Consider the following 25370-nt stretch of genomic DNA (forward strand, 5'->3'; position numbering starts at 1 on the left):
ACGCACAGCGGACGCCGAGATCCCCACCGAGGCTGCATGTCTGTGCGTGCTACGACCAACAGTCCTCGTGTGTGTGTGTGTCCCACGGAAGTGTGCAAACGTACAAGAGCGTTCACGGCGGCACTCCGTCAGGGCCCCCGGCCGGACACCGCCCGTGCCCGTCCAGGTGGGTGGACGGAGGAGCTGTGGTCCCGGCAGAGGACGGAATGTTCTTTGTGCGGCAACCAGAGAGGGCGGACCGCAGCTAGGACGTCAGCTGGGTTGCTCACGACGCTCACGCGGAAGAAGCCAGATGAAAAATACCTCTTGTATGGACCCACCATATAAAGTTCAACACCAGGCAATGCCAATCTTGGGGGGAAGTGCCCTGGAGGGGGTGCGGGGGAGGCTCCTGACACCCCCCCTTTCCTTGATCTGCACGTCGCTTACTTGAGCACGTTCAAACCACGATTTTACCACCCACGATCTGCACACGTTTCTGTATGTTTCTACGTTAGTAAAAGTTACATTTACAAGGTTTCGAAAGGGGGCTCCTGGGTGGCTCAGTCGGTTAAGCATCCGACTTTGGCTCAGGTCATGATCTCATGGTTCGGGGGTTGGAGCCCCGCGTCGGGCTCTCTGCCGACAGTGTGGAGCCCACTTTGGATCCTCTGTCCCCCCCCCCCCCCCCCCCCCCGTCTCTCTGCCCCTCCCCTGCTGGTTCTCTCCCTCCCCCACCCTCAAAATAAATAAACTTTACAAAAACAACAAACAAGGCTTTAAAAGTTAGTACTGCATTGTTAATCAAGCTGTCAACAACATAGTGCCTGAGGTCGATCCGTTTGTGGGTGCTGGGACCTTCCAGGATGATTGGATCCGAGCCCCATCTGGCTACAGTAAGTCGAGGGGCAGAAGGGCCAGTCCTGGTCACAAGGACGGGGTCACTCCAAGTGATCCATCACCAGGCGTGGGAGCCCCGCGGTGGGTTCCGTCCAGGAGAAGGGAGGCTGGTGTCGCGGGAGAGCCCTGAGGAGGGGACCCTGGGAGGGCTTTTGGTGGGTGATAGGAATCACCCCCAGGCTGGGGTGCACCTTGGGGGTTCCCGGCCCACAGGCGCCAGCCTGATGACACAGCGCTTTGCTTGCCTTTCTGGGGTACTCTCTAGGTATCTCCTCAGGTCAAGGCCACGGCTGCTCAGAGGTTATCTCTAGGCTACAGCCCCTTCTGTTTCCCCTCCCATCAGTTTTGGCTGCTCTGCGACCAGGCTGAGTCACCCGGCAAGGAGCAGCAGGGAGGATAGGGGACTTCTGACTCAGCATCCCCCGTGACTCACGGGTGGCCCAAGGTAGCAGCCGGAGTGTGGGCGAAAAATGTGGCTGAGAAGGGGAGGCTTTGCCCGTTAGCACAGCAGGGGGGTGGGGGATCCACCTCGGGCCTAGTGAGCAGAGGGAAGTCCTCCGGAAAAGGATGCCCGGGGTCATCTCCTTTGATAGGTTGCCACAAGTGACTGACAGACCTCTGGGCCTCTCTGGGCCCCAGTCCTCCCATCTGGAAAATGGGAACGCCCCTCCACCATGTCCCCTACCCGCCTTAACACAGTTACTGAACATAAAACATTGTAGAGCCGCACCACACCGTGCGAAACCATCAGATAGCTCATGGTGACGTCCCCACCACCCAGGTCCGTGCTCAAGGCCCCGGCCATGCCCCGGCCCTTAGCGCCTCCCACGCTGGCCTTCCTCTACTCCCCTAGGTGCCTCTCTCCTGGTCCTGGCCGGCTGCCGCGCCCCCTCTCGCCTCTGATCCCTGTGTCAAGACCGGCAGCCAGGGACCCCGCACCTGCCAGTGCTGGGAGGCACCTGCCCGGGGACACTGCCCTCAGAGCCATGGGGCTCCCCACAAGCAAGTGGCGGGAGGTGCAGGGTAGGGGCTGCTCAGGGGCTGGGAACACCGGTAGACCCTCCCCTGGGGGAGGCCGAGGGAAGCCACCGCTGAGGCCCTGTGAGGCCGCTGTTCACGCAGGACCAGCTCTGGCTCTTCCCCGTGGCCCTCTCCTAACACCCTCCCTGGCTCACACCCCTTCCGGAAGCCCCAGCCTGGCACCCTGCATTCAGTCAAACCAGGCCCCATTTTTCTCTTTCTGGACTTTTCTTTGACTAACCTCCCCTCCTTCGAAGCTGCGTCTCATCAATCCAGCTTTAGACAGAGCTGGGTCCAGTGTAGACAGAGCCCAACTCCACCCAAGCCCCGGAGCACTGAGCACCAGCGGGATCCCGGGGTCTTCCCTCCAGGCCGGCGTCCTCACCCCTGGCCACACTGCGGGCTTCTGCGAGCCACATCTCATTTTCTCACCCCACGGTTCGCCCCAGCCCATCACACACACATAATACATATATTTATCAGACGGATTAACTTGCGGTTGCTGGCTTATCCGGGGATGCGCAGCCAGACACACGTCATAAAAGAAATGTGTCAAAACCCGATTTGTACAGAGTCCAGACTGCACAGCCTACGTCCAGGCTCAACACGTGGCCCAAGGGGCTAGCCTCAAATTTGCCAGTGCACCTTCAGTGGAAGTGTCATATCCGTCTCTCTCTGGGCTGGAATCTTTTCAAACTAAGTCATATTTTAAAACCACAAAAAAAGGATACAGTGATTTCAGAAAAGGACCTATTTGTACAAGGCATCAACAATTTTTTTATTATAAATAAAAAAATGATTTTCATGTTTATTTTTGAGAGAGAGAGGGACAAAGTATGAGTGGGGGAGGGGCAGAGAGAGAGGGAGACAGAGAATCTGAAACGGGCTCCAGGCTCCGAACTGTCAGCACAGAGCCCGATGCGCGGCTCGAACTCGCGAACCGCGAGATCGTGACCTGAGCTGAAGTCGGACGCTTAAGGACTTGAGCCGCCCGGGCGCCCCATCCAGTCCAATTTTTTTTTAGTGTAAATTTACAATATCAGCGTTTTCTTAGAGTGAGTCTCCTTGTATACAGTGGACACACAGCTTTAGGGAATACGGAGCTGGACAAACTTCAGTGGGATGTCCTCGGAGACCGGGCCCTCGTCCCCGCCTGGGCAGCCCCACCCACCGAGCCTCAGTAGCCTCAGTCTGCAAAAGCCGCACCTGGGGAGGAGCTCACAGATCACTTGCTTGGTCCTCACGTCATTACCCAGTGCCCAGTATGGGGCAAGTTCCGTGCGAGGAACTTGGCATCCGTGAGGATTTCGTTAGCTTTCATTTCATAGGAAAACCCAAAGTAACAGTGGTTTCGGGAAGAGAGAGGTTTATTCTGCTTTCGCACAAAGGACGCCTGTCAGGTAAGCAGCCCGGAGCCGCGAAGGCAGCGTCACAACGTTAACCCAGGCCCCTGTCTCTAGTCTCCACTCTCCTCAGGGTGTGTTTTCCGTCCCCAGCAATCACCTTAGGGTCCAAGATGGCTGCTGGAGCCCCAGCCATCACATGCTGCCTTCAAGGCAGGGGGAAGGAATAGGGGATCAATGGGGACACACCTTTCCCCTCCTTCAAGAATCTTTTCCACAAGTCTAAACAACATTGCCCCTTATAGCTCACCGCATAGCTTGCTCGTATGCCCTCCCGAGCCCCATGCAGGCTACAGCATGAGAACCGGGGGTCCTGTCACGGAGGAAGGTGGCTCACGAACGTGGGTCACAATCAGAGGTCTGTCACCGGCAGACAGAGAACGAGACGCAGCCTCCACACCCGAGGAGTTTAGCGAGTGGGCCCGAGCAGACCAACCAGATACCGCGCGCTGGGTTCCTGTCCCCTTGGCAAACGTGAGCGGGACGGTGGCCGGTCCTGGAGCGCTCGGGGGAGATTCTGCGGAAAAGCCCCGAGAGGCTGGCGGGCCTGGGCGAGCAGAGCAAGGAGGGCGTTTCCCGCAAGGGGAGAAACACACTCAGCCCCGTCCTCTTCAGCTTATCTTCCGGACACAGCGTGCAGCCGGGCCACGTGACCCCGAGAAGTCACTCTCGGGGCCCCCTGGCGGGGTCTTCTGTACCAGCCTGGAATAAGAGCCAACTCCCCAGGGGCCACTGTCATCTGGACCGGCCACCCTCAGCCGACCCACACGATGCGGAGGTGGGCCAGGGCCCCCAAAGTCGCACGATGGAAACCTCCAGCAGAGACACCCCTTGTTCCTTGTTTGGGAGGAAACCTGTTTTTCCAGGTTGGATCCGTGGGCCTGAGGCCCACGGATGCCGGCAGGAACGTCAGGAACGGGAGGGCCGAGCAACGGCCACCGCGTTTCCAGAACGTGTTCTAGGGGCTCTGTGCTGGGTGGGGGCCACGGAGGACGACCTTCCGGGCGCTGAGACACCCGTGTCGTTCCCCTGAGCTCTGGGCGACCCTGCTAAGTGCCTGTGACACGCCCGGCCCTGCCGGCCCCAGACCTTTGCCTCGTTCTCCTGCCTGGACCCCTTCCCGCGCCCCTGCCCCAGACCCCCCGGCTGGTGATCCGCCCAGAGCGGCCTCCCCCCCCACCGGCCCCCCATCCCCCACATCGAAATCAGATCCTTCCGACAAAAACCTCAGCTGACCCTTTGCTTTTTATCATCTCGCATCACACACTTTTATGACCCATTTGAACGCGTCGGCTCGATGTCTATAGGTGTCACCACCGCGTCCTCAGCACCCAAGACCCACACGCCGTGGCCGGAGGTTAACGGAGCGACCCAGGGAGACTGAGTGGGAGGCAAGCCCGGGGAGAGTCGACGAGGCCCACCTTGGAGGCCGAGGGAGGGTTAGAGAACCGGGGAGAGCACGCGGCCGGGCGGAGGGAGTGGGAGTAGGTGGGAGTAGGGCGCCAGGTGGGAGGAGGGCGGTGAGGTTCAAGGAGACCTCAAAATGGAAGCCAACCGTCTGTTCCGCACCTCCCGGGGCCCCCGGGGTGGTGCCGGGTCCTCCACGGGGCCCCTGTGTTGGTCTGGCCACGCCTTCCTGTCGCTTTCTTCCAGAAATAAGGCCGTGGTTAGGCGAGCCCCAGGCTCCATGCAAAGTGGCCACAAAACATCCAGCGGGCCCGCGATCGTTTCACGGAATATCGTCTACGACAACGGGCGAGACGGCGGGCACAGCGTGCTTGCCCACAGACACTCACATGGCGCTTTCTGTGGCCTGAAGAAACCCCATCGGGGACAGACAGCCCTTCCCCTCCGTCTGCAGGTGCCAGAGATGTGCCCCAGGCTTGAAAGATGGTGCCCTCGAACGGGAAGGGAGAAACACCCCCGGGAGAGAAGTAACGCAAGGAGAAGCCTGACCGGCTGGGCACCTGAGGCCCGGGGAAGCCAGGGTGTCTAGACTTGGGGGGGGGGCACAAGCCCCTCCCCGCCAGGCCCTGCATCCTGGAGACTCAGCTCTTAAGGAAGGCAGACTCTCACCCTGCAGACTTGAAAACGCTTGGAAGGTAAAGGTAAAGACAATGAGAAGTATGGCAGTGACCTCTAGTGTGAACTGTCTTATTTTCTGGGTCCCTGTTCTGGCATCGGGGGTCCTCGCGGCCTGGGGAGAGACCGCCCCTCCCAGGGTGGCCAATCCTTAGAGAGAGCATGCCTTTCACACGCAAACCAACCTATCCGGGAAGCCAGACTCAGAATCCCTTCCCCATGCCCTAACCATGGTGGAAGGGGGGCCGGGGACCACACACTAGAGACTGCTGATACCCCGATACCCCACAGCCTGCTGGGATTATTCGAATCCGCCAATTTCAGACGTGCGGACCCTGCCCGGCTTCGCCTTTCCCGCCGAAACACAATAAAGGCTCCTGGCCATCCTCTCCCCGCCACCAGGCGGCCTTCTGCCTCCTGGCCCACCTGCCTCGTCCCTTCACGGCTCTGCACGGTACCTGTGGCCCTCGTCTCGGGGGCTGCGGACAGCAAAGTATTTGAGGCAGGGTCCCCGGACTCGACGGTCAGCCTCACCGAACCTGAATGATAACAAAACCTCCATGTTAAGACCTACCTCCCCATGTCTATACCAGGCATTTCCCCTTCTCCTCCTTTGCTCTGGACCCGCAGACAATCAAAGGCTTCCCAGTATCTATATAGACGCAATAAACTGTCCACAGAAAAGCTTCAAGGGAAGCATGCATCGTTCCGACGAGCAGAGAATTTCTCAGAAGCCGCCTGCTGAAATGCACCTGTACGGAAACAGTTTCCCAGGGTCCTCACTTGCCCGGGGAACTGACTACAGACGGTACCACTGGGCCTGCCCGTCCGCAGCTCAGAGTTCTGCGCTCGGGCGTATTGTTTTCTCGTTGTCGAGCGTTGTGTCCCCGCGACGCTGAGTTTCTAGGAGGAAGGGGCTACCAGGGATTCGGTTTATAGATACGAAAGCTATGGGGGTGTTGAATGTAGGTGAGGCCGGGTCCTAGGCGCTTTATCCCTTAGTTGCTGTTCCTTGATGAAACCCCTGCTTTGTGTTAGGTCTTTCAGCCCAGCGTGGGGGCTCGGCCAAGTATCTTAGTTCTTGGAGTTACCAAAACTCGCTTCTGAATCTGCCGTGAACCTTCCACCTCCTCGTCAGCAGCACTCTCGCTCTGGAGTCCCGGACGGGAATGTGTAGGCCTACGTCTAGAGCCAGGTGTGCGTTCTTTCTTTTTCTTCTCTGTTCTTTTCCTTTCTTTTTTTTCTCTTTTCTTCCTTTGCTCTTTCTTTTTTCAAGTTCTTCTTTAAATTCTAGTTAGTTACTATACAACGCAACGTTGGTTGCAGGAGAACTCACCACTTACACACGACACCCAGGGCTCATCCCAACAAGCGCCCTCCTTAATACCCCATCACCTATTTAACCCATCCCCCACCTCCCTCCATCAACCCTTAGTTCATTCTCTATATTTAAGCGTCCCTTGGGGCACTTTCGTGGCTTATCCGGGTACGCATCTGACTCTTGATTTCAGCTCAGGTCACGATCTCACGGATCGTGGGATCGGGCCCCACATCGGGTGCCACTGCACAGTGTGGAGCCTGCTTGGGATTCTCTCTCCCTCTCTCCCTGCCCTTCCCCAGTTGCCCGTGCACACACACTCTCAAAATGAACATTAAAAAAAAAAAAGTCTCTTATGGTTTGTTGCCCACTCTCTTTTTTTCCCCTCCCTCCCATCTGTTCATCCGTTTTGTTTCTTAAGTTCCACCTAGGAGTGAAATCGTATGGTATTTGTCTTTCTCTGACCGAATTATTTCACTTAGCATATAGCACATTCTGGCTCCATCCACATTGTTACAAATGGCAAGATTTCATTCTTTTTGATCATACAGTAATATTCCATCATATATATATACATATATATGCGTGTGTGTGTGTGTATATATATATATACATATATATATATACGTATATATATATGTATATATATACGTATGTATATATATACACACACACACACCACACGTTCTTTATCCATTCATCGGCCAACGGACATTTGGGATCTTTCCAGAATTTGGCTATGGTTGATAGCGCTGCTATAAACATGGGGTGCACGTGCCCCTTCGGATCTGTATCTTGTATTCTTTGGATAAATGCCTAGTAGTGCAATTGCTGGGTCGTAGGGTAGTTCTATTTTTAACTTTTTGAGGAACCTCCATACTGTTTTCCAGAGCGGCTGCACCAGTTTGCATTCCCACCAACACTGCAAAAGGGTTCCCTTTTCTGCACACCCTCACCCGCATCTCTTGTTGCCGGAGTTGTTAATTTTAGCCATTCTGACAGGCGAGAGGTGGTATCTCATCATAGTTTTGATTAGATTTCTCAGATGGGTAATCATGTTGAGCATCTTTTCATGTGTCTGTTGGCCATCTAGATGTCTGCTTTGGAAGAAGGTCTATTCATGTCTTCTGCCCATTTCTTACCTGGATTATTTGGCTTTTTGGGTATCGAGTTTGACAAGTTCTTCATAGATTTTGGATGCTAACCCTTCATCAGATACGTTATCGGCGAATGTCTTCTCCCATCCTGTAGGTTGCCTTTTACTGTTTTTGATGGTTTCCTTCACTGTGCAGACGCTTTTTATCTTGATGAGGTCCCAGTAGTTCATTTTTCCCACCCAGGGTTTTCTGGGGTTTTCCCACCCCACCTCACCGCACGCACTCCATAGCTCCGGGGGCACTGTTCTCACTGGACTCTGCAAGGCCAAGCACAAGTCTGACCTGGGTCCTAACCGGGAGGGGACACACTCCCTCCTAGGGACTTAAACCCTGGACCACCACCACTGTCATGAGGTACCTGTGGAGGCCAGTAGTCCCAGGGCCACAGCCTGGGCCCAGGGACACAGTGGGACCAGAAGCCATTGTGATGATCAGGGAACATCCCTGTTGATTTGTTCTTGAGTACTCGCACCTTGCATGTTTTTTCTTCTCCATCATCAAAGGCAAATTATGACTTGAGGACGGAGTTCGTGCTGCTCTTTAAATGTACCGCATTTTTTAATTTTTAAGTTCATTTGAGGGAGATAGAGACAGCACGAGTAGGGGAAGGGCAGAGAGAGACAGAGACAGAGACAGAGAGAGAGAGAATATACCAAGCAGGTTCTGCACCACCAGCACAGAGCCCGATGCGGGGCTCGAACTCACGAAACCCTGAGATCACGACCTGAGCTGAAACCAAGAGTCAGACGCTTAACCGACCGAGCCACCCAGGCACCCGTAAATGTACGATGTTCTCATCTCATCTAGAGGCAGGAAGCCCACACGATGCTTTCAGGTGCCAAGGGGGCCCTTAGACCCACCCTGGGGGGGGGTCCTTCTGGAAGGGTCTGGATGACAGAGCAGCAGTTGTGTGACCCCAACCCGGCATTCCAGCCCCGAGCCGAGTCAGTGAATCACAGGAAGCTTCTCCATCACTGTCCAGAGTCACTGTGCTTAAGTCCAGCCCCTTCCCTGAGTGCTTCCTCTCCCTATCTCTCTCTGCCCTCCCCCGGCTCTGTGATCTTGTCCTACTGTCCATTCACGTCCATCACACGTCCACGGTACCGGCATCGTTTGTGCGGGATCCGCGTTCTCTGTGCAGACCAGGGCTCCCCGGAGGACAAAAGCCCCCGCAAACACACTGCTTACAGGCGCCTAACCTCTCAGAGCCCACGAGCCACCCGCCACAAGCACCCATTTCACTGTCACTGCTGTCATTCGGCCTGTTGCTGGGACACTCCCCTCTGTCCTGCTGGGGCAGACGAGGGAACGGGCGTGGACAGTGGCAGCCCCGGCCACCACGGTCTCCCCCGAGTCCTCCTCATTCAACCCTGGAGCCTGCAGTGCACAGATGGGAAGTTGAGGCACAGAGAGGGTGAACACACTGCCCAAGGCAACGCACACCCAGGGCCGCCCTGCCTCCTGCCAGCCTGCTGGCCGGTGGCCGAGGGATCCAGGAAGCCTGCAGAAGGGATGAATCCGGAAGTGCTTAACTGAGATTTTTGCCAGGAAGCCCTCATCCGGGCTATGCCTTCCACCTGTCGTCTACCCGGGGCCCGCATCCAGGGACCGCTGAGCCGCGTTTGGGGACGGCTGCGTACAGAAGGGCGGGAGAGCAACGGAGAGGGTGGGACGGACGGGGGCCGGTGAGCCAGGCCTCCCTCTCTTGACTTCTAGCTGAGCTGAGAACTCCTAAACTCTGCACTGCTCCGAGGAACACGAGGAAATGCCCTCCGTGACGCTCAACGCCCCACCCCTGCCTGCTAGAGTCTGCCATCCCCCTGGTGTGCCCAGCCCTGCAGATGAGATCCTGCACGTCCGGGAGTCTTCTGTGTGAGCGCACGTCCAGCAGGTGCTGGGGGTGGGGACCACCAGGCCCACGGAGAGGCAGGGTGGGGACACGGGCTCGAGTCCCCTTGGGGGCGGCCCCAGCCCTCAGGGCCCAGCAGAGCTCTTCTCGAGACCCCCCCCCCGGATGTTTCATTCACCCAAGTTCAGCCCCAAGTTCACGCGCCCACAGGAAGGGGACCATGCTGGCCGCTGAGCTCACCTCCCCGCCTGGTCTCCAGCTGAGCGCCTGACTCTGCTTCCTGCGGTCCCCACACGGACCTCTTGATGCTCCTGGAACCCGGCAAGGGTGTCCCCCTGACCTCAGGGACCTGCACGGCCCACTTCCCCAAGCCTTGGCAAGGGAAGAGCTCCCCCCCAACCCCCAGCTGGCCGACCCCTCATCCTGCCTCTTCCTCCACAGCGCTCACCACCGCACAAGCCAAACACTGGGTGGTTCCACTTGCATGAGGCCCCTAGAGCCGTCAATTCCGAGAGACGGAAAGTCGAAAGGTGGGGGCCAGGGGCCGGGGAGCGTGGACGGGGAAGTGTTGTTTCACAGGCGCAGAGTTTCAGCTGGGAATGACAGAAAGTTCCGGAGACGGACGGGGATGAATGCCACTGCACCGTGCACCTCAAAGCGGGTAGGGCGCTAAGTTTTATTTGACCACAATTTAAAAAAAAAAAAAACCATCTCAGGTGTCTGCCTCGGTGAGGGTGGCGTGTGTCTTGCTCACCGCCGTGCCCCCAGACGCTGGTGGGATTGGCAGAGCACTGGGTGCTGCTGAACTTGAACACGGCTATGTGATGCCGTTCTCCCTATGTCTCTACACGCTTGCAATTTTCCATTAGAGAGAGGGAAGTGCGAGTATCTGAACAAGACACTGAATGGACACTGGGGTCTTTCCGGGCAACCGTGATTACGCGAAGAGCATGAGGGACGGGCAGGGAGCAGAGGGGGACAGCTGGGGGAGGCAGGACAAACCACAGATGTCACTTTCCGGCCAGGCCCGCTGCTTTGAGGCAGAGAGCCAGGGACACTTCCCCCCAGCACCATGCCTGGCTGTGCGACCTGCCTGCACACACAGAGGACAAGTTGGGCCAGGCAGTGTGGGGTGATGAGGGGACCTGGGCATGAGGAACCCTGAAGTTTTGCTCCAGAAGTGGTCATACTTATCCCGAGGAGGGTCATGGGAAGGGGAAGCTCGCTGTAAAGCAAAGACCCACCAGAAAGAGGTTTTGGTCTTTGGTGTTACTTAGACGCCTCCCGGATGGGGCCGGAGTGCCAGCTTCCTGACGCACTTCCTGTCTCCAGTGCGGTCCCCAGAAGGGGTCTCTTAAGACTCCAGGTACATCTATCTTTTTTTTTTTAATGGTTTTTATTTTTATTTTTGAAAGAGCATGAGTGGGGGAGGGGCAGAGAGAGAGAGGGAGACACAGAATCCGAAGCAGGCTCCAGGCTCCCAGCTGTCAGCGCAGAGCCCGACGCGGGGCTTGAACTCACAGACTGCGAGATCACCACCCGAGCCGAAGTCGGATGCCCAACCAACTGAGCCACCCAGGCGCCCGCCCTACCTCTTTTAATTAGTCCCCTCTAATTGCAGAGGGGAGAAAAATTACTGCAGCCGGCCCTCTTTTATCTGATGAGCATAATCCTTTCCTAATCTTCCTTTTGCATTTTTTATTCGCATTGCCACCTGCCCTTTGTCAACATAATCTGGATGTCTGTTGACCAAAGAGGCTGCAAGAAAAGGCTGAAGTCGACATCATCACTCATGTATCACACGGAGCATGAAAGTCTGAGGCGTCTGCTTAGCTTTGCAGGGGATCTGGGCAGATACAAAACTCTGAGGGGGTTTGAAGGGATGAGCTTTTCGTGAATCCGAACCTTCAAGGGTGTTTTATCACAAGCCTTGAAGTGTTCAAAAGCCCGACGAGAGCCACGTACTTCCAAAGGAAAATGCCATCCAGGCGAATACGATTGCCCTCCAGGCTCCGTAACGGCCGGTTGGCCGTGGCCTGACTCTCCTTCTCTCTCAGTTGTTCAGGAGGCCGTGGGGACAGCTGCGTGTGAGTGTGTGCACCTGCACGTGTGTGCGGCAAGGATGCGTCTCCGTGGACAAGTCCGTGGCTCCTGGGACAGTACGGCCCGGCCACGGAGAGTGAGGAGCCCACACCAGCCACCTGCGTGTGCTCGATTTGAGGAAAATGGAAGAGAAGGACAAACATCGTCACGACCCTCACGGAAGCTTTCTGGAGAAAGAAGAGGCCTCCTCTAAAATTCCCTGGCCACCGTAGGAAGGAGTGGACCGGCTGAAAGGGAATTTAGAAAAACAAAAAACCTGAAGCGATCCCTACTCACCAACCAGGAACGATGCGTCCCATAACCAGCCAGTCTGTGGTGAGGACGTGGGATAGAAGGCTGCTTTGGGGACATATGCCTGTCCCCAAGAAGCCAGGGGATCACAGGACGGGTGACCGGGCTTTAGGGAAGGGAAGGTTAAGCGGAGTCTTGACAGGCGGGTGAGGGTCAGCAAGGCACGGAGGGGAGGGGACGCCCAGTGGACACTCTCCGACTGTTTTTTTCTTCATTCGCCGTCCCCCCGCCCGGCATAGTCTGAGGGGCCGACACCTGCCCCCTGGCCCTGCTCTCAGCTCCTCGCACCCTGAGGCTCTGACAAAAGGAAAGACAGGATACACCACAAACCTGGATGCCCGGGCTCTGGCCGCCTCGAGTGGCCTCCGCCTGCTTCCTGAACCCCAGAGGAAGCTTCTGGAGGGAGCCCCGATGTCCCCGACCCTGGTCAGGGCTGGCCATGTGCACGTGAGCACTTATAAAACTTGGTCGACACGCAAATATTAATTTTTGATCTCAGGAGTGTAGGAGACATGATGACAGCCAAATTTGAAATGCGGGAGGGGAAACCACGGTCTGGCAAGTAAGAGGCTTTTAATAATGGCCCTGCCCTTCCCCGTTAGCAAAACGAGACTTTTAGTTAAATATTGGGTTCAGATTTAATTCTAAGGTAAATGAGTGTTTATTACTTTATTATTTAAAGCAAGAGTCTTCTTTGTAAACCACAGTCTATGAATCAAGTCCAAAGACATCTGCCATTCCCCCCTGGGGCAAGGGCGGGCGTGTTCGTACCCAACTCCACCGTAGCATCCGATCAGACACTATTCCTACGTTCCTCCACAAGGTCAAAAACTCCCTGGTTCCAGAGTTGCTGTTTCCTCTGCCCGCACGCCCCAGGGTCACCAGCCTCACACTGGGCCCCCCAGAGGCTTTCTGGAAGTAGTTGGTACAATTGGATTGGCATCTTCACTACCCCCGGGATGTGCGTGGGGCCCTTTCGGTCCCTCCCACAGCGGGGTACTCAGGAACACCCTGCATCAGACAGGCCGTGGCCACCGGGAACTTAAAATGAAGAAGTGTCCCATCGAATTTTGAATGGGCAGGTCTTAGCCACGCCTCCAGGGAGCTCAGAATGCTCTGGAATTCCTGTCACGCCACCCAGCCGGAGGGAAAACTGACCCCAAATCCACAGGTCACTGGAGGTACTGAATCACAGACGCTGCCCCTCATGCCCAGTCCGTCACACTGGTCCCAACCCCGTGTGTGGGGGAGCCGTGGAAGGTGCCAGACGCCAGGGAGATCGCGAAGCAAACCCCTCTCCCCGGGGACACGAATCAGGCAGGTGCCTTCCCCTCCTACATGAACCCCTGGTCCGATCGCTCAGCCATAGGGCGAAGGGTCCATCCCGTTGACCCCCAACACGAGTTTTCTCTGCACACACGCATTTCATCCTTAATAGCCGAGAATAACAGTTCCAGTCCATTCTTTCTTTCTCCCAAGCTGCGGGTTTTGCCTAAATGAATGACAATCCAATCGATCGCCAACCTCATTGGGCCAGGTGGGGTGAGACACAGGAAGGGGTCTCAGAGGAACGTCGGGCAGTTCATGGTAAGCACTCCCATCAATACGGAGACACCTGCCAACCTAGTCCTCTAACTACTGCCTGGCAATTACACCTGCACACAGCTACCGCTCAGGAGGCGGTGCGTGCACACACACACACACACACACACGCACGCACCACGCCGTGGGGTTTCCCCGCCTACAGCACAGACTGGCAGAAAACCAGGCAAAGGGCAGCGTCCTACCGAAAAGGCCGTGGGGCTCCGACTGGCGCCTCTCCGTGCTCCGGTTTGGGTCCTTGTGTTTCTTGTTCCCCCTGAGACTGCCGAAGCGTTTCATGGGTAGCGGTGGCCACAGGAGCAGCAGCAGGTGACCATACCAAGGCCCGCAGAACCCGTGTCAGCACCAGATGGCGGGGGGCCGGGAGAGCTGCAGCATCGGCCGGCAGGTGTGGGCCACCCAGCAGCTCAGCCACCGAGAGCTTAGAGACGCGGCTTGTGCTCAAGCGACAGCCCGGGGCTCTCACCCCAGCACGGCACGGGTCGCTCTCGGGGCCGGCGGCCACGGGACACGCAGGGCAAGCCCACTGCAGTCCTTCCTCGGAGGCTCGGAGAGAGAGCTCAGCCGTCCTCCCCGCCACACCTCCGGCCGCAGCGGTGGAGCAGCCCCTGTCCTTAAGTAGGCAAGACGCTGCCGCGGGTTTGTTTATGTAGTTGAGGTCAGCTGTGCGCTCAGACACTCCGGGACTTTTTGCTCCTTAAAATCAGAGAAGGAGGGAAGACTAAATAGGCAAACGGAGCCCAGGCTCGCCCGTCATGTGCAGATCCGCAGATGTCTCTTTAAAAAGACTGTAAAAGGAAACCGCCCTGTACAGACAATTCTTGGCCAGCGCACATTCCCATTATGACATGACATCACACAACTATTTTGATTCATGTGTTCCAGGGCTCCACGGGGTCAGGAGGCTCCGGCTGCTGCTCGGTGGAGAAGCCACAAGTCCCTGGGCTGGGAATCAGCTGAATCTATTTCAGCTCGATGAAAGATACAAGACCACCTGTGAGGTGGGGCGATGGGGCTGGGGGGAGGGGGGGCTCCGGAATTCAAGGGAAGGTTCTTCAGCAAATGCACAACTTGAGGCCCGGGCTTCTCAAGAATTGTGGCACGACAGAGCTTTTAGACAGAATCTAGTCCGTCCCCTTCCATCACAGACGGGGAAGTTGAGGCTCAGGAAGGTCCAAGGTCCTGTAGCTAACGGCAGAAGCAGGGCTAGAATTCTAATCTCCTTAACTCCTAAGGCAAACCCCGATCTAATAAAACACAACAAAAAAACTTTCTATGTGTTGTGTGACTAAAAACCGCTGTAAAAAGCTAAGACAGAAAAGTAATTTTTATCTTTATAAAAATGTTTATTTCTCTGGAGAGAGGGAGAGGGAGGGAGGGGAGAGGGAGGGAGAGAGAGAACCCCAAGCCGACTCCACGCTGTCAGCGTAGAGCCCGACACGGGGCTCGAACCCACAAACAGTGAGATCGCGACCTGAGCTGAAACCAAGAGTTGGATGCTTAACTGCCTGAGCCACCCAGGCATTCTGAAAAATAATTTTTAAATTTAAAGAATTCTTTTTTTTTTTTTTTTTTTTTGCTGATATCTACACTAGATTAAAGGGAAGTGACAGTATGTGCTACTAACCAGCTTCACGATCTTGAGACGTTACTTCCAATTTCTGGGCCTCAGTTTCCCCCTCTGTGAATCGCGACAAGACTCGATCCCATTAGGGTTTCATCTACTTCTAGAAGTCTACACTTCTAATGTCTGTTCAGTGTGCCTTTTCTTTCCTCCCGGGACTGATGGATAGAAACAGTGATCAGATATTTGTGGCAAGGATGCATGAATGAACAAGCAAAATAGTTTTGCCCTCAAGGAATTTGCAAACGACAATGATAAACCATAAAGCGATAGTGACTGCATAAAAAACAAAACAAAACAAAACAAAACAAAGCTGGATGCGTTCAACAGCGAGTGGCCAGCACGGACAATGAGTGCCATCAACGCAAATAGCCAGAGGGGCAATATGCATGGCCCAGCTTGGAAGGGAGAGCTTGAGTTGGCCTGGAGGGCCGGAGGGTCTGGAGGAAAGGAGAGAGGCCAGGCCAGGCCAGCACAGCCTCCCCAAACAAGGCGCGAGACCCCCCCCCTCCAGCTGGGTCCCCCAAGGCACGAGAGGATCATCTCCGTTCCTAAATATGGCAGCGCACACTCACTGTGATTAAACTCTGAAAAAGACTGAGTAGGTAGGTTTTTCCCACTGAGATTTCCTTTTTTTTTTTTTTAATCTTACCAATTCAGCTCCTTACAGAAGTTGAAATGTTCTCCTGATTGAAAAAAAAAACAAAAAACAAAAAAAAAACCAACCAGAGCAGGGGTGCCTGGCTGGCTCAGTCGGTGGAGCGTGCAACTCTTGATCTCAGGGTCGTGAGGTCGAGCCCCACGCCGGGTGTGTAGATTACTTGAAAAGAAAAAATAAATTGGGGCGCCTGGCTGGCTCAGTCGGTTAAGCCTCTGATGTCGGCTCAGGTCATGATCTCACGGTTCGTGGGTTCGAGCCCCCGCATCGGGCTCTGTGTTGGCAACTCAGAGCCCGGAGCCTGCTTCGGATTCTCTGCCTCCCTCTCTCTCTGCCCCTCCCCCGCTTGCACTCTGTCTCTCTCTCAAAAATAAATAAACGTTTAAAAAATTTTTAAATAAAATGGCATTAATAACGCCTGCCCCACAGGACCGTGGGAAGGACGAAAGAAAATAATAACTGAGGTAGCCACCACTCCAACCGCCATGGGGTAGGCGCTCGGCAAACAGGGTATATTATTTTACTGATTAAAATATAGTTCTTAGAGGACAAGAATGTCTTTGAATTATTCATAGCACTAATCCCCTCCATCAGCGACTGTCCTGTACATTTGGTAGAGGTTTAATCACCACTCGATGAGTGAGTGGCCACATAAACGAGGCACAGGACCATCGGGCATGCCACAGTCACTGTTTATGTTCCACACGAATTTGCACTCGCTCACTTGCAGTCGCTAAACTCTGAAATGTGATCGCTTGCTACGTTCTTTATCGTATGGCACAAGAACTGTGTACTGGCTTAGACAAAAACTTTTCATTTTCCTTTTGACCAAATATGCTCCTTGGCTCTGAGCTGTCAGCACAGAGCCTGTGAATCCACGAACCGCGAGATCATGACCTGAGCCCAAGTTGGACGCTTAACCAACTGAGCCACCCGGGTGCTCCAATACCATTTTATTTAAAGACGAACAACCGAGTCAGAGAGGTGTCTCGACCCGGATCACACAACTAACAAGCTGGGAAAACCCACATTACCTGATTCCGAGATTTACGTCTTTGCCCTGTCCCGAACGTTGTCATACACGTGCACAAGAAAATTCACCACCAGTGAGACAGGGGTCTGGGCAGTGCCCTAGGCTGAATCTTACGGGCCACACAGGACCGCAGCGGACTGGAGTGATTTGGAAATTCCTCTCTTCTCCCTTGCACTTTTTGATCGTTAGGCCGGAGAACTTACAGGAGAAAGAGAGAAGGGTCACGTTTGAAAGGCTCGATTCCCATCACCGTCCAGCCTGTGACACGGACCAGCCTGAGTCTGGGACACCTGGCTTGTCCCATGAGCGTGCCATGCTTTGGAAACACAACGCGGACCTGCTCGCCTCTCCCACAGATGCAGGCAGGTTGCTGAGCAGAGAACCGGGGAGCCCGGTTGCTTTCTCTGCGCTGCAAGGCCGAGGCTCGCTGCTGTGCTCAGCTCTGGGCTCCACACTGCCCGAACTCACTCAGCGGGAACGTCTGATGCCTTGTAGAGGGGCTTAAGGGATGTGGCAAAGAAGAAAGAAGAAAAGCATTACCCAGATCATTCAGGGCTACTGTTCTGCTAATGAGACGGTGACAGAATATTCTGGAAAGAAATGGAGTTGGTCTGATTCAGCAAAAACGGGTTTGGCCCAGCATAGCTCCCTGTCCTGGGGGATGGGTCCTGGAAAGCTTGGGATGGAGGGAGCTGGGGAGCAGGTTTGAAGGCAGCTTTCAGAAACCCTAGGTGACTTCAAGCATGACGGCCTTGACACGGACACAAATCCCCAAAGAGACCCTACCTACACCAACACGCACTTTGGACCTCACTCAAGATGGTCAGTTTCACCCAGGGGCGGAGGAAAAGGCTGCTGGTGACATCGGATTTCCGAAACAGAAGCAGTGGTGTCCTGGGAAATGATGAGCAGGCACAAGTCTGGGGGGCAGGGGGACGACTGGTTTGTGGTCTGCACGTTCTGTGGTGCAAATGCCCCAACAGTGGCCCGTTTCCAGGCACCAGTGCGGCATGGACAGACTTGCAGAATTTCTGGAAGTGTAACACTTGGCTCACTCGCCACTGGGGTCTTCCTGTTCAACTCACAGGCGCCTGAAATTCCTTAAACTGGGGACAGCGCTGTCTATTCCACAAATAGAGGTAGATGCCGGTGCTCTGGGAGAGGGGACGCGTGCACGCTGCTGGTTAAGGGACCAAGGACCCTTCCTTCGGCATGCTGGCCGGGGCTGGGAGAGACGCCCATTCACGGGAGCACTAAAAACGCTGCCTTCCTCACCATTTCCATCAGCTGACGGTCTCAAACAAACCAGGGCAAAACCCCTTTATGCCAGAGTGATTCAGGTAGTGGGAAGACGTTCCAATGGAAACCTTTCCAGATGGGATTTTTTTCTAAGGGAAGGACTGGAAAAAAAAAAAAAAAAAAAAAGGAACTAATGGCTTCCAAGATGAAACTGTATTTTAAAGATTTTTAGTTTTTTTAATTTTTTAATGTTTATTTTTGACAGAGAGAGAGAGAGAGAGCGCGCACACGCACATATGGGGGAGCGGCAGAGGGAGAGGGAGACGCAGAATCCCAAGCAGGCTCCAGGCTCCGAGCTGTCAGCTCAGAGCCGGACGCGGGGCTCAAACCCACGAAGTGTGAGATCATGAGCCGAAGTCGGACGCTCAACAGACTGAGCCACACGGGCGCCCCTGGTACTGTGTTTTAAAATATATTTTTAAAGGACCTGCGTCTCTCTAGATGGTACTTTATAAATCACTTGCTGGGGCTACGCCCGGAAGCCTGGCATAGGACCAGGCAACTGGGGCAGAGGGGTTTTCGCACTTGGCCAAACAAGGCCTCCGGATCACCACTGAGCGAGTTCTGGGAGGTCTGGTGGAAGTACGGGCCTTACCAATTGTGTCGTTTATTTCTGTTGTTGCTGTCCTTCTAGGTTTTCGGCGACAAACCTACACCTGACAGCCAGAAAAATAAAAAGGTGCTGAAGGGTGCTTCCTGGAGACGGGGCACACCGTGAGCCTGCTTTGTTATTTTGTGTGTCTGTGTGTTTCTTCCCTCCGAAGCTGTACGGAAAGCCTCTGGTCGGGGGAATCTTACCTGATGGGGGAAACAGAATCGTACCGAGCGGATGAGTTCTTCAGGCTGGCGCGTGGGCAGGGAGGTGGGCCCGGGAACAGAAGCCCGTTGTGCCCTGTGCCCTCGGTCACCCCGGGGGTGGCATATCCTGACCTGGGGGGCATCGACCGATGCCCTTGGAGGCAAGGGGGGCTGTGCTGACGGGTCCCTGCCCTCCGTCAGCCAAAGCTCTGCACTCGCCCTGCGGCCGCATCCTCAGGGTAGGGCTGAGGGCCACCGCGTGACCACGGGGACTGGGTCTCTTTACCCCGATGTGTGCATTTTACTGGGCGGGCTGGTCTCTGCACATCTGAATATTGCACACCACTCAGAAGCCCGAGTGCGGAGGTGACAAGAGGCCCTGGGGGAGGCAGGGGAGGTGGAGAGGGGACATCGCGGGGGCCGCAGACAGGCCAGCAGGACCGTGCTCTCTCGCCACTGCTCCAGGAGGCCAGCAAACAGAAGCTCTCGCTCCTTCCCCGTGCCGGGCCGGCTCTCGCTCCGTGCGGGGAGCGTTACCACGTTCACAGAGTTCCGACGTGTAAGACCCCTCCGGTGACCCTCGTGGCCCCACAACGCAGGTAATAAGCCAGTTCAGTCGTTGGAAGCTCTCAGCTGGTGAGCCGGGAGGCCTTGTTCCCTCGGCCTGGGGGCAGGTGCCAAGACGTGAGGCACCCGTCGTCCCAATGACTTGGTCCCATTCCAGGCTGCCGGCGGTGGCCCCAAGCAGGACTTGTGCTCTCTCTGCAGCGGACACCATGGTTGATGCTGACCTCTGCTCGTCACCCCCCCACCCTGTACACATAGGTGTGCGGCAGCAGGGGGCCCTGAGGGGGTCCTCACAGGGCCGGGCAGTCCTTGGAATACCCACAGGAGTGATCCCCCCTCCCCCCCGTCCCCGAGGCCCACCTACCTCTGGATTTCCAATTACATTAAAATACAGTTTTTTAAAGGCCAAAACCCTTGTCACCGAAGCCACTTGGGTACTGGGTCCTGTGCAGCTGCGAACAATTCCCTGAAATGGCCACAAGGGGCCCGGATGAGAGAGCGTTTGAAGACCGCCCTCACTAAAGGCACTTCATGCCTTTTGGACGGGTTCCCACAGCCCAGATGGCACCCCTCGAGCGCGCCCTCTCGCCGGATGAGCTCCCCGTGCAGACAGAAGCAGCCAGGGGATGGGCCCAGCTGCCACCAGGGGCCCCACCCCGTTAAGGGCGCCTTCCATCGGAACAGAGCGTGTAGACCGTTCCCAAGGCACCGTGCTCAGGACTTCCCCACCACGCTGGGAGGTAGGAGGCCAGCCCGCACCATCCGATTTAAGAAATACAAAGAAATGGAGACTCCGAGAAAATGACGTGTCCAGGATCCCGCCAGAGGGTCAGGGGTGGGGCTGGGGGGCTAGACGCGGGGTCGCCGGGCCCCCCGTTCAGGGGCACTGAGGTCCTCAGGTCGCCTCTTCTCTGTCGGGATGTGGGAAGAGTAAATAAGGACACTTCAATGGGAAATTGACTCCGAACCCTTCGAGGATCATGTGACAGTACCTGAAAAGCACCCAGATCCCTTGAAGGGCCGTGAGCCAAACAAAATCCCATTATATAAGAGGGCAGCGGGTCCCCCCCTGGAGCCGAGCGGGAGCACATATTTGCTAACACCCTCCTGCTGGTTGCAAAATACTGGGTCGTGTTTCACGGAAAGTTCTAAAGGTCACCGTGGCACTTGACTCTGAGTGAGGCTGCCATGTCACCTCACCGGGGCCTTCCGTGTCCCCTCCCGGAGCTGTTGATGAGGTGGAGGCCCTGGAGAGCGACAGCCCCACCGTGACTCAGGCCCCCCCGTGCCTCCTGCCCGCCACCCCTCACCCCCGCCCCCACGAGCAGGAGTGTGGAGACTCCGGTGTGAGTGGAGTCCAACTTGAGTTTTTGGGTAAAGACAAACCCCCTCAGCCTGAATAGTTCCACTCACACCAGTGACGTCAAAACCCGGTGACAACAGGAATGCCAACTTGAAAAATACGGGCGAGTACAGAAAAAGTGGAAAAAACAATGGCAGTAATTATTTTTAGCATGCCCAAGGACAGCACCCAAAAGTATGAATCCCTAGATGTTCTTAAAGTCTTCAGGGGGCATCGGGGGGCCTTGGGGGGGGGTCCTCACGAGGCCAGACCGTCCTTGGAATACCCACAGGAGCGATCCCCCGAGACCCACCTACCTCTGGATTTCCAATTACAGAGCCCCCTCCCCCCCACAGTGGGGGCCTTACCTAACCCCTCCTCGTGGCCCTTGCAGTCCCTGGGGGTCTCTCTGCCAGGCCAAGGGCTGTGAAGGTGCCAGAGACCAGAGCGGCTCCTAGCTGCAGCATTCAGAGGGGCCAGGGTGAGCCCAGAGCTCAAGGACTGAAGAGTAACGGCTCTCAAAAACTAGATGCCAGGGGCGCCTGGGTGGCGCAGTCGGTTAAGCGTCCGACTTCAGCCAGGTCACGATCTCGCGGTCCGTGAGTTCGAGCCCCGCGTCAGGCTCTGGGCTGATGGCTCGGAGCCTGGAGCCTGTTTCCGATTCTGTGTCTCCCTCTCTCTCTCTGCCCCTCCCCCGTTCATGCTCTGTCTCTCTCTGTCCCCAAAATAAATAAAAAACGTTGAAAAAAAAAATTAAAAAAAAACAAAAAAAAAACTAGACGCCAAAGATTATAGAGGCCAAGCATCTGGGTTTTCCATCTAGTTCTTTCTGTGAATTATGTCTTGGAAAGGCCAAAGTGATAAAGGAACGTGCAAAACCCTTGGCAACTGGCAAGGGTCAAGACCTCATCAGCTCCCCCGTTCGGCCGGAGACAGAGGGTGGCCACCTAGGCCTTCAGCCCCTGGGGCGGCCAAACACGGTTTCCATTTTCCAGAACCCGGGGCTCCTCAAAGAAGGTGACCCCAGCTGCTTCTCCACTCCCTTCATCTGGGTGAAGCCACTAGTTTAAAATACGACACCTGCGGGGCGCCTGGGGGGCTCAGTTGGTTGACCGTCTGACCTCGGCTCAGCTTGTGATCTCGCGGTTCGTGGGTTCGAGCCCCGCGTCGGGCTCTGTGCTGACAGCTGGGAGCCTGGAGCCTGCTCTGGATTCTGTGTCTCCCTCTCTCTGCCCCTCCCCTGCTCGTGCTCTCTCTCTCTCTCTCTAAAATAACATTAAAAAAATTAAAATACGAGACATGAGCTGAAGTCTGCCTTTCACTGATTTCGTGAAATATGTTAAAAACAAGATGGCAAGCAGGAAGGCTGAAGATACCTTGGGTCAAACAAAGGCCCCTAAAGCATTGCAGGCTCACCTATCGGCATGTGGCTTTGAGCTATCTAGTTTACTCTTCCACGTTCCGCCCATAAAAGAGACCGCAACACAACCCGAGCCTCCCGCACGGAAGTTTTGAGGGACTCAGACGAGATTACATATCTTGAAAGCTGTGGAGCACTTCACAGGCGGGCAGGATCGTCTCACCCTTCAGGCGGCTCTGAGCGCTGGCTCAGACTCCGTGTGCCTCAAGGACATCGTGGGGAAAACCCGCAGCAGCAAAGCCTCGGTGACGGAAGGGCACCTCCTCGGGCTGGCTGCCTGGGCTGTGCATCAGGGGACGGCGCCGGACCGGCCTGGCCGGGCAGGTGTTGGGACGTGTGCTGGGAGGGGCTCGGCTGCGGTCCCCACACCCGATCTAGACCCAGAAGTCAGAAGTAATTGGGACAAAACCCTGCTCGTCAGCCCTAACCCTCAAAGCCCAGGCATTTCTTTTTTTCTTGAGCGAAGAACCAAGGGACGTTGCTCCTAATAATTTACTCTTTTTAACCACACACACAAAGAATGCTGGTTCTCGGCAGCACTTTGCGATGGGAGGGCGGGGGGCGCTATTCAGGGAAGAACACGGACTGCCGCTGGAACAAGAAAGGAGGTGCGGAGGGTAAGAACGGGGCAGTCAGAAGCCCTCACGATCCAGAACCCAGTCCCTGTATCTCAGTGCCGGCCGGCTGGATATGCTGGCGTGCATCACGGGGCAATCTGGTGAGGACCCTAAATCATCTGCAGACGGTGACGTTGTATTTCGTATCTTTTGGATAAGAACGCTGCAAAGTGCATAATGCACCTAACACTTAAAAAGATGCATGGTTTTGGTGCTCAGTGGTTTAAGTTTCTAAATTTCTAAAAATTTTTTTAAAAGTTTATTTATTTTGAGAGAGACAGAGACAGCATGAGCAGGGGAGGGGCAGAGAGAGAGAGAGAGGAGAGAGAGAGAGAGAGAGAGAGAGAGAGAGAATCCCAAGCAGGCTCCATGCTTTCAGTACAGAGCCCGATACAGGGCTCGAACTCACGAAATCGTGAGATCAGAACCTGAGTCGAAACTGAGAGTTGGACGCTTAACCGACTGAGCCACCAAGGCGCCCCCTGAGCCACCCAGGCATCTCGAGTGGTTTAAGTTTCAAACATCTACAACGTTGACTTAAGTGGCTGGTTCACGTCTTGATATTGACAAAATATAAAAAATGCCATTCTATAATTTAGATCGTTTGCTAATTCGGATTGGCCTTATCCCAAATTAGTCAGATGTTACTATACTCACTGACATCACTCACCTCAACTCCTTTCTTTTCCTGAAAAATTTTTAAAGTTTATTTATTTTTGAGAGAGATAGAGTCAGTGTGAGTGGGGGAGGGGCAGAGAGAGAGAGAGAGAGAGAGAGAGAGTCCCAAGCAGGCTCCCATGCTGCCAGCACAGAGCCTGATGCGGGGCTTGATCTCATGAAACTGTGAGATCATGACCTGAACCAAAATCAAGAGTCGGATGCCTAACTGACTGAGACCCCCAGGTGCCCCATCAACTCCCTTTCTAACTAAGGCATTATTCTAAGAGGGTGATAATGGCTCTTGGGGACGGCTACTACTATTTTTTATATATAAAGTGCAGATATACACATAGTACATAAATAATATATGGTACATCCGTTCTATTAAAGTTGCATAGGGGCGCCTGGGTGGCTCAGTCGGTTGAGTATCCGACTTCAGCTCAGGTCACGATCTCACAGTTTGTGAGTTCGAGCCCCGCGTCAGGCTCTGGGCTGATGGCTCAGAGCCTGGAGCCTGCTTCCGATTCTGTGTCTCCCTCTCTCTCTGCCCCTCCCCCATTCATGCTCTGTCTCTCTCTCAAAAATAAATAAAAACATTTAAAAAAATTAAAAAAAAATAAAGTTGCATGGGGGTGATTAGAAACAAATGTCTAAGAAACCTCTTTGTGGGGATGATAAAAGGAAAAGGTTGATTAATTTAAAAAAGGAAAGCAAAGGGAAATTGGAAGGGGCACCTGGGTGGCTTAGTCCGTTGAGCGTCCGACTTCGGCTCAGGTCATGATCCCACAGTTCATGGGTTGGAGCCCCGCATCGGGCTCTGTGCTGATGGCTCAGAGCCTGGAGCCTGCTTTGGATTCTCTCTCTCTCCCTCCCCTCTCTCTGCTTTGGATTCTCCCTCTCTCCCTCTCTTTCTGCTCCTCCCCCTCTCTCACTCTGTCTCTCTCTCTCTCTCAGAAATAAATAAACATTAAAAAAAGAAGGGGAATTAGAAGATGTGGGGGAGTGAGTATTCATCATCCACCACGATGAGACAGTATACAAGCTTTGACATTGATAAGCCACAAAATAGCTGAATATGTACGCAATTTTAAAAGGTCACATTTGGGTTTGGGTGGAGTGCCATGGGAGATCACTGCCTTTCAGTATCTATCATTTTGAACTGGTTTTTTTCTTCAATCATGTGATTGAAGGGCTTCACTGAAAACTAAAATGTAAAGAGGATAAAATAAAATGAAATACAAACAAGAAAATCTAGTAAATGGTGATCAGTATCTCCAGCAGGAAAAAGCAGCAAGGTGCATTCTCAGTAAATTGCTTCAGCAAAAGCTAAAAAAAGAAAAGAGAAGTGTTGAGAAACACCGTTGTGAGCAGCAGCGTGAAGAAAGATCACCTCCTGGCATGCATGCCATCTGGCTTTTATCTCTTATCGCTGGCCCAGAGGCAGGAGATTAGCTGGGAACATTATCCAGCCCTCCCCCAACGAGGAGAATGTGCTAATTCACCAATGTTCCAGAGGGTGGCTTCCTGCCCTTTAGAGGACTTGGTCGAGGGTCCTCGCAGGATCAGAGGGTAAGGAGGAAGGTGGGAGGTTCTCCTCACAGAGGCCTAAGAGTCACAACAGCAGCACAGCAGTGTGTCTTTATAGATG

At 54.8% G+C, this 25370-nt stretch overlaps 1 protein-coding gene across 5 annotated transcripts in view; it reads right to left on the reverse strand.

The window, feature by feature from the left end:
• The window catches only part of PRKAG2 (protein kinase AMP-activated non-catalytic subunit gamma 2), a 260830-nt gene that overhangs the window by 133863 nt on the left and 101597 nt on the right, over positions 1-25370 (reverse strand). For 2 of the 5 annotated variants that reach the window (XM_023250752.2, XM_023250756.2), the window contains exon 4: positions 5843-5923. The exons of 2 other annotated variants lie outside the window; for them this stretch is intronic. In XM_023250752.2, the coding sequence (XP_023106520.1) occupies positions 5843-5923 (81 nt within the window). Of the gene's footprint in view, positions 1-5842; positions 5924-13889; positions 14478-25370 lie in introns of those variants that run through there. One more of the 5 variants, XM_023250757.2, reaches the window with a different exon arrangement.

This window comes from Felis catus, chromosome A2 (genome assembly GCF_018350175.1).
Source record: "Felis catus isolate Fca126 chromosome A2, F.catus_Fca126_mat1.0, whole genome shotgun sequence".
NCBI lineage: Eukaryota > Metazoa > Chordata > Mammalia > Carnivora > Felidae > Felis > Felis catus.